Source organism: Nicotiana attenuata, chromosome 9 (assembly GCF_001879085.1).
Source record: "Nicotiana attenuata strain UT chromosome 9, NIATTr2, whole genome shotgun sequence".
Lineage (NCBI taxonomy): Eukaryota > Viridiplantae > Streptophyta > Magnoliopsida > Solanales > Solanaceae > Nicotiana > Nicotiana attenuata.
Window position 1 is genome coordinate 16,560,875 of NC_031997.1, and position 9,841 is coordinate 16,570,715.

At 34.1% G+C, this 9,841-nt stretch overlaps 1 protein-coding gene across 3 annotated transcripts in view; it reads left to right on the top strand.

Annotated features, from left to right (window-relative positions):
- Positions 5,056–9,841, top strand: part of LOC109232110 (phosphatidylinositol/phosphatidylcholine transfer protein SFH9) — a 10,371-nt gene continuing 5,585 nt past the window's right edge. For 2 of the 3 annotated variants that reach the window (XR_002068887.1, XM_019397771.1), the window contains exons 1-4: positions 5,056–5,732; positions 5,945–6,027; positions 6,121–6,421; positions 8,362–8,461. Coding sequence is in view for 1 of the 3 variants with exons in the window: in XM_019397771.1 (XP_019253316.1) it covers positions 6,021–6,027; positions 6,121–6,421; positions 8,362–8,461 (408 nt within the window). In the remaining 2 variants the exon portion in view is untranslated. Of the gene's footprint in view, positions 5,790–5,944; positions 6,028–6,120; positions 6,422–8,361; positions 8,462–9,841 lie in introns of all 3 variants that reach the window. The other variant, XR_002068888.1, reaches the window with a different exon arrangement.

Here is a 9,841-nt window from a genome sequence, read left to right on the forward strand (position 1 = left end):
TTTCTATGAAAATTTGCGTAATTATAAACCCTAATTATAAGCATAATTTCAGGTATACCCTTGTTCGTATACCCTTGTTCGTCCCCCCAAGTCCCGTTTCTATATTATAGTAATATGAAATAGGAAGTAAATATGTGCACCCTTTTCCTGAGTACCAATCTTTTGCAATTCTGTTCGAGTAGAACACAAAAAGGATACAAACGATTGGCCTTCTCATAACCAAAACAAATCCAAAAAAAGAGCGTTGAGTATCAAAACGTAATAAAAGTCGGATCTAAGAAGAGAACCAACTGTAGCATAATTCTAATTAGATTAGATCTAAGAAAAGGTATGAACATATACCAAGCTTTTGCAATTCTGTTCTAGTAGACTTCTTGCTTGCCCGTAAAATGTAAATTGCACTGAAGTTAAAAATCTGCGCCACTTTTCCAAATTAATAAGAAAATGCATAAAACACAATCGACCAAACAAATCATGCCTCAATCCCAATCAGTTCGACTCAGCCATACAAATCTCATATATTCATTCTCGCTTTATTCAGACCTGTTTCGTTCCAACACTAAGTAATTTGTTTCTTACAGCAACTAGGGGTTTCTTACACTAATTGGGGTTTTGTGCTTTGGGAACTCTAGGGTTTGATGATTATGGTGGTCTAATGAAGAGGTATTAGTTGAAACTTGGCCATTAATCTTAGATGAAAAAGAAAAGAGATCAGAGAGGCGCGATTTTGGGTTGTATCGATGAGGGAGCTCTAGTGATGATGAGGCAGTTTGGATACTGGGGAGCTAGCTTTGGGACTTTGGGTGTATCGATATTGGGGAGCTAATTTTTAATTATTATTAAAAATTAAAAAAAAAAATATGACAGGTCACTAATTAGCTTGGCGGGCCATTAAAAATTTCAGTAGATTAACGAGAGGGAATTGAATACCCGTCCCCATAGCAATTTTTTCCCAGAACCCTTGCTTTATACAAGTCTATTGGGACGGTTAACAAAACCGTTGCGACACAAAACTCTATGGCAACGGTTTATGTTACATTAGCAACGATTTGATATCTAAAGTGTGTTGGTACCTCCCAAATTCTATTGTAACGGTTTGAACCGTTACTACATCACCTCTATGGCAACGGTTTGTGACCTGTTACCAAAAAAAGTGTTCCCATAGGCCCATTTTCTGGTAGTGGAGAGTGTTGACCATTTGAGCAATCCCCACTTGTCGAGGTGCAAAATGTTTGATTGCAAAGAAGCTACGCGAAGTTGGAAAAGTTGGTGCAATAGAAATTGCAGATGAAGAGATAAATGCGTAGGTAAGAATCCAGAAGATCAAAGATTTTGAAGAAGACAACAACGACCCAATATAATTATAATTGGGACGGTGGAAAGGAACATAAAACAAGAATATCATTAATAAGGAAGTATCGGGTGAGATACACTTAATTACATGATTGTCATAAAATTAAATAGAAAAAGTCAAATATATCTAATTAAACTTTGATTGTTCATCTTTGTAGATTCATACAAAGTACAATCATTTTAACTTTGACAAACAAGTAACGATCCATATTGATCATTCACATAAACTTATACTTTATTCATTCGTAGATAGTTTTTACTCCACTCTTTATGTATTACACGATTTGGCATACACGTGCGTTCGAGGAACTAGTTTCATATCAAAATAAAAGAGGAAAATTAGGTAGGGATATTATATACAAGTAAGTGTAGGATTCACACGTTTGGACAAATTTGCGTTTAACCAGATATCCATCTTGTAATAGAACAAATACTCTTTGTCCTATTCTATATAAATGGGCATTATTATAAAAAGATCAAACGAATTTTATTTCACTATTATTTTTTTCAAATACTTTTTGGTATATCTAGCTATAAGAATAATGATTAATAATACTTTTACTAGTTTAAAATTGTAGTTTCTATTTCAGAAAAGTGAAAACTAGTAAGATTGTTTTTTATTTTTACCTTAGAAATTAAATTAGATGTCTCAACTCTTCTATTATTATGAATGAAATACTACATTTAGTTGATTGTAAATACACGCAGGAAAATAAAATATTAATACAACTATTGATTAAAGGTTTTGAGCGGCTGAGCCTTGGAGAAGGTCGAGGGGAGAGGGGACCAAATCCAGGATATTCGAATACCCATTCCGTAATGCACGAGTCAAGGAAAAACAACTATAATTACAATCGTCACAATCATGTGATCACATTCCATTGTTTTCTCAAATAAAATACATTCATTGAAAAAAAAAAGGGAAAAATCATATTTATGCTATCATAATGCAATTGATATAGAGTGAGCTTGGTGGCTAAATGTTATGAAGAGCACATCAAATTTTGAACTATAAGGATACTTCATCTTTAGTAGGAATAAACGACATCATCAATTCAAGTGAATTTGAATATAAGTTTGTCATGGATCAAAGAGTTTGGTATTTAAGTAGAATAAAATTGAGGAGGATAACTTATCACCCATAAAGTTTGAACCGTGCTAAAGTTGTGCCCTTTGAGAAATTTCTCGATTATCATAATAAATAAAAAGAATCTTCTTATATGTACGAAGCATATGAAAAGACTAATGTTGTTGAATATGCAAATATTGGGTTTTTAAAAGTTAATTGCATTATGAAAGAGCATTAAATAAGTTTTCTTAAAAGGGGGATCCTAATGACGTTTTTATTTCTTTTTATTTATGCCTTATAGCTACTTGAGAGTTGAGTCAGTATTCCAATATTTCCGTCTGCACACAGTGAGTTCAACTATACATCTAAAGGGATTAATATAAATTATCAAACATGACCTAATAAGAAAAAAAGAGCCAATTGCTTTTCATTTACAGATAGAAAAATAAACAATAAAGAATCCAACGCACATACCATAATTAGAGCGACACCTACCCCATGTGCAGAAAGTATTATCCATCAATTTTTATTTTAAAGACATGATTATCTGGTTTCTAGAAAAGAAAAAGTCTGTGATGAGATAACAAGTACCGTACTCCTAATTTCAATCATTTGTTTAATTTAATAAATATTAAGGTAACAGGTCTTATAATGCAATAGTGTTCGCTTGCGTCACAAAGTTTGTTACATCTAGCTAAATTAACAAATTTAGATTAATATCAGGAGAATAGCAATTGGTTTTGGATTTTTTAAGCCACATAGGGTGTGTTTGGTATAACGAAAAATGTTTTCCAAGTTTCACGAACATTAGCTCAGAATTAAATGTTTCCCTAAAAGATTTGCCAAAAGATATAGTCCAAGCACTAGAAAAATTCGTAAGATTGTTTCCCGAAAAGCTAAGCACGTGTGGGATTTTACTGTATTGTTGTTGTTGTTTCCCAAAAAGCTAAGATTTTAAGTCTACTTGTCTGTTCCCTTTGTTTCATTTTATGTCAATCTGCTTGGTTGAGTAGTTTTAAAAAGAGAAAGAAATATTTTTTTGAAACTTGTAATCTTTGCATATATCATGAAATCTTATATTGTCATAAAATTATTCACTTGACGGGATCCCCCATTACCAATGGATAGATTGCATTCTTTATATGGCTTGAGCAATCTTCACATCTTAATTACCTTTTGGGGTTGAGTTAGATCCAAACTCCATTCTTATCATAATACCATGTTAGACTCCAACGTTAGGCTGTTTACTCTTCAGTTGGCAGGTCTGGGTGCGCGTGGATGGGAGAGGGTGATAGAACCCAACATCAAGATGTACTTTCTTGCGTAAAATGAAAAATTTAAAGTTAAATTATTTTTAACTAGAGAAAGATATTTTTATTTATTTATATACATAGACCAAAAAGGAAAGAATATCATAAATCAATCTTCTTTGAAATAAGAAAAAAAAAAGAATATCACTTAAGATAAAAAAATATCATTCGGTTAAAAACAAACTCGAAAAAAAATTATCACATTTTAAATAAGACCGACAAAATAATAATCAGACCAAACTCATATTCACACCTAACAAATGCAAGTGGAATGTACAAAAACAAGCATAATTTAGGTATTAGACTGGCCCCTACACCATATGCATTAATGCATGAATCTAACAGTGGATACTTTATTTCTGGACCAATTGAAAAAAGAAAAAGAAAAGTTCTTCGGCATAAACGGAACAAAAACTCTCTCAAATGCGCAAAAAGTCAGCCCTGGTCCTTTGGTTGCCAACTATGTATACTTAAAGCCGTACTACTACCTTAGGCGCTAAGATTTTATTTCTTTAGAAAAATCAAATAATTATAAAAAAACTCTGTTATTCCATTTCTATGTCATTATAGTATTTGGAAGTCAAATACTTTTGTATCAGAATACCTTTTTCTATTTAATTTTTAAGTATATACATTTTAATAAATCGAGACAACGAGTCCAAATGTTTGATCCTCCTACTTTGAATTTCTTTATTCTTTTTGATATGGTGAGAGTGATTTATATTACTTAGTTTATATTTAAATTATAATTACAATAATCTCGCTATTATGGAATCATTGCTGAAATTCAACTGTCTTGAAGAATAATAATACCTATAATATGGGTAACATATTACGTTGTTTTATGAAAAATGCTTTCTAACACCATTCCGAAAGTTTAGTTGTTTTAACAAATAAAATTTATTTTATATATATGACATTTTAGAAAAATAGAAAGTCATTTACTTTTTTTGTATTCGTACTTATTGTTTCAATTAGTGTTGTGTTAATTAAATGAGATAAATGATATAGTTGAGACGACTAATCCATAATTAAGGCTGTTAATGATTTTCTTAAAGTGTATGCAAATTTGTAAGGATAATATCAATTGAGTTTAACTTAAATATAATTTTTTTATAGTATCAGTTTATCTAGTCACACGGAGAAATTTACATGTACCTTCCATAAAAAATAGATTATAATATCTTAAATATGGCACGTAGACAATAGGTAACTGTGACGTGATAGCTTATTTTTTCTTATTCTATTTGACATGATATTGTGATTATAATCTTGTAAATAAGGTAAGTTATATGCTATAATAGGTCAAGATTGACATGACAATATTAAAATTATTTATAGATATTAGTTAATCTCATTATGAATTAAGAGGGAATGATAAATAAGATAAACCTAGAAAAAAGAGAGGCCTAATCTGAAGCGCACTAATAAAAAGCAGCATCCCGTTCCGTTATCGACTAACGGCAACGTTAATTGTTTGCCCTGAAAAGTCACAACATCTGCCAACAAAGCCGGCGCCAAAAGGCAAACTGTGGCGGAACACACAGCTTCCCCCACCACCGACGCGGCCGTTGTACGCTACTTCTTGTGCGTTCTGCCCCCCTCCTTTTCCATTTTAACGACAATACCAAGGCCCTCGTTATCTGCAACTATACCCCACTTAACACCCCACATTTACTTCTCCATTCTAATTATTCTCTCCACTAGAGAGAGAAATTAAAAAATTCTAGTGAGAGAAAGAGTCCCCCACTCCTCGTAAAAGGAAAGTAACGTAATCGACGCTTTCACGAGATTCGTACTTTCCCACAACACACTGGGAGAAATATATATAGACAGAGAGTAACTAGAAAGCAAAGTTAGCTTTAGCTTACGCCGTTTCAAGAATATATATATATATATATATATACACGTACACTGTATAGAAGATCCTAGAGAGAGGAGAGAGAGAGAGAATTGATTCATCTACATTCCGTGTGTATGAGGCATTCATTCTCTGTAAGGTATACACATGAAAGAGCTGATATTCTTTTGTTAATCATGTCAAAAACGTTCCAATAGTTAAGTTTTATTCGTTTGCGTTATTGATCTTCTTCTTTTCATTGCTTCTATGCTCGCCGCTCGGCAATGATTTTGATATGACGCTGTTTGAAGATCTGGAATTTATGCGTTAACGTTACTTTTTCGGTACCGATTCTATTTTTGATTTGTGCAGATTCACGATATAATTCAGAATTGAAGAACTGGATTGTTTTGTCAAAATCACGGTATAATCGGATTTGATAAGCATAATGCCAGGTATTTTCGTGTCAAATTTGCAATAATTTGGATCAATTTGGATTCAGCTGCACATATTTCTAATTTTACTCCTTTGATTTTTATGATTTTTAGAAATTGTTGGAGTACATGATCACGAACGAACGAAGAGATATTATTTTGAGCCATCCGAGGACGAGAAAAGAAGAACTCGGATCAGATCTTTGAAGAAAAGGGCAATGAATGCTTCCACAAAGCTAACGCATTCCCTCAAAAGACGTACCAGTAAACGAGTCGCTCATTGCCGATTTGCTTCCATTTCCACTGAAGATTTTCGAGACGAGAAGGAAGAGGAGGCTGTGAATTCATTTCGCCAGGCCTTGTTGGAAAAGGATCTCCTTCCCACTCGTCATGATGATTATCATACTATGTTGAGGTAATTTGCACTTCAGCTGAAAACCTAATCCTACACTCTCAAACAAAAGAATAAGTAAACATCAATATGAAAATTTTCTTTTGGAGGGGCCATCAGTAAGCATACTCTCTAAACGTATCGCAATGGCCTTTCTTAAAGCTCTGCCAATGAATCCAATTGGGGCAATAGTCGCTAGTGTTACTTTACTGTACCCTTGTAACTAAAATTGTTGATGATATGAATCTACTGTACATATGTTTGAGGGGGTCGTAAATAATATCGCCAACAAAGACTTGAGATGCGGTTGCACGGGGGAGCTTGGGAGGATGCAATGGCACATTTATTCCTTCTTTAACAAAATTCATGTTCTTTGAGCTTCCAATGCTCTGGGTGAATTGGATGATCTTGGGGATTAATTTGGATGGGGTTGGTCCCTTTCCCTTTTTCTGCAACTTGGTCTGAGCTTAATCTTTGGTGAATATAGAGTTTTAAGGAAAATAAAGACCTTATTAGGTTTTGCTTGATCCTAACATGAAGGGTCATCCATTTCTCTTGAGAAAGTAAGACAATAAAAAGGTTAAATAACAAGTGTTTAGTGCTTTTTCTCTTGTTCTTTTGACTAAAAAATTTTTGAAGGCGAAGAACTATCATACTTGCTTCCATTGAGGTAATGAAACCAAGAGGGAAGAACACTTTTTGGAGTTTGCTAGCACTTTTGTCCTGGATTGAGACATTGTGTAGGGGCTAGCAACTCACTTTTGTTATTTTGGTATTTCTGCTTCCTGTAAGTAGCTCCTTGTAATCTTGCATCTTCTTGATGCCTTCTCTTTTAACGCAACAAATTCTTCATAAAAAAAAAAGAAACCAAGAGGGGAGAGTACCAAAGTCTTCTATTTTATAGAATAATGACCTCTCTTCCGAGAATATAGTACAGACGGTGGAAGGGTCTTGAATTTGGGCATAGAACCCTTTTAATGAGTATTACCTCCATTTATAAGATCGTTTCCCAAAATAAGCATATTACTGCGGGGCATCACACCTAGGGTCTGCAGCGCATGTTTTTATTATCAATATAAGGAACAGATATGCTTGACCCGAGTTGTTTTTCTTGTCTAGATCAGTATATCTCCTTTTCTATCCATACAAGAAGAACTCATCTGTTGATTACCGAAATCTTGTAGGGTACATATTAATATAAATCATCTACCTGCAAAAGTTTCGCATAATCTTCCTGACTATAATCCATGTAGCTTGCAAATAATTTGCAGAGCTAGCCTTTTTGAGGAATAGAGGTCGCCTTCTTCGAGATTTTTAGAATATAAATACTTTGTTTAGAGGTCTCCTTTTGAAATACAAGCATAAGGCAATAATATGGAAAACTATAGCTAATTTATTTTCAAAGTTATTGCATCTATCTCAACAAAGAGTAAAGAGTTTGGTAAGCTTGATAACTAAGCTTAGTTTTCCATGTTTACAGCTTTTAATCTTTGGTGAAATCCTACTATTACCAATAAGAGGTTTCTTTGTTGTGAGTGTTGCTTTTGAGACCATAGTTTTTGGTACAGACCAATTCTTTGTGTTGCATTATGATACTTGAATCCTGAAGCTTATACAGTAGCCAAATAGGAAAGTGCTCAATTTCTTCTCATGGCAGCGTATTTTCTTTGATGGCAGACAAGATAAAGAACATAGTGCTCAGAATTTTCTTTCCTCTAGAAGTACCTCTTCGTAATTCTTTCTGCTCTTGTTCGTCAAATCTTATTTCTTTGACAATTATTCTTTGCACGTAGATGTTGCTTAATTTCTTCTCTTCTCTTTCTCCATAACAGTTTGGAAATATATATGCTTTTTAAATAAGAGGATCGTTGTGTTTTTTCATACATGTTAAGGCCTTGTGATTCAAGTTCCCCAGTCGCATTGCTTCTTTTTTCATATTCAAAACATATTTGGATCGATTGCAGGTTCTTAAAAGCAAGGAAATTTGACCTTGATAAGGCCATGCTAATGTGGTCTGAAATGCTCAACTGGAGGAAAGAACAAGGAGTAGACACTATTATACAGGTAGAGTTCTATTGCATGCAATTTTACGTGCATATTGCTGTATTTTGCTTTAGCTAGAAAACAGTAAGTTTTTGGTTGCTCATAAGCTGTACAGAGTTCTAGATCTGATTAGAATTGAGGCAAATGATGATGGTTTGAACTATTATTACCAAAACTCCCTGCTAAAGCATTCTCTGGACATTGTTTTTAGTGTAGTATTTTAAATTGATTAAAGTAACCGTTTGGCGTCTTTATAACATTAGCAATTTCTCTAAGGGGCCAATATGCTAAAGTGCTCCAATTTGTAATGCTGTTTTGTATGCAACGGTTGAAAACTGTCAAATCTCTATGCAACATAGAATTTTTATTTGATGACCCTTTTCATTTCTTGTTTTTAATGTGTTAGTCCTTCCCCACTTTTCCCATAGAGTCTGAGGAAATTGTCTGGAGCTGTGGCATTGTTATGATTTGATTTCAAAAATTGATGTTAAACTGGAATTTTTGTTTTTGATAAAGTAATCCAAGTTTATAAGGAAAAGGAAAAAATTGCCCCGTATACAATAAGTATACCAAAATCTAGAAATCTAATAGAAAAAAATGATTTTCTACGAACAATATCCAACCTTTTATGCTTATTGGGAGCTCATGGGTGCAACAAAAAGAAATAAGGGATAAGATGTTATTCCTCAACCGTAAAAAATCCTTCTCTATTCCCTATAAAACTCTCCTATTTTTGTCTCTCGTAATCTACGAAAGTGTAAGTGGAGCAACATTCCATGCCCTCCGGTGTCTTCTTTTTGGTCTTCTAAAGGTCCAACCGAACATAACTTCTTTGGTTGAGTCTGACATCACCTATTGAAGACCAAACCATCCTAGTACTTCCCACAACAACCGAAATGCTCTGACAGTGCAAGAAGAAGGTGATCCACGTCGTCTCCTTAACATTTACCCATAAACCACTAACTAACACATGTAATCTTTCTCTTTCTCAAATTCTCAGCCGTCAAGATCACCCTCTTCCCTCGGGCAGCTATCCAGGCGACAAAACACACCTTTCTAGGAACTCTCGGGTTCCATACAAAACAACAACAACAACAACAAAAAACCTAGTGGAATCCTACAAGTGGCTCTAGGGAGGGTAGTGGGTACGCAGACCTTACCCCTACCTTGTGCAGGTAGAAACGCTGTTTCCGGTAGACCCCGGCTCAACATAGTCTCAGCAACAAAGCAAAGGAAATAAAGTAATGAAAAAGACATGGAAAAGCAGTAACAATAACAAGATAGTAACAGAAGCAAAGCAGAAGCACATCAACGGGTTCCATACAAAGAGATATGAAAATAATTCACTCTTCCCTGCCCAAGAACTTTTCATAATAAGAGATAGAATAACACCATTAAACC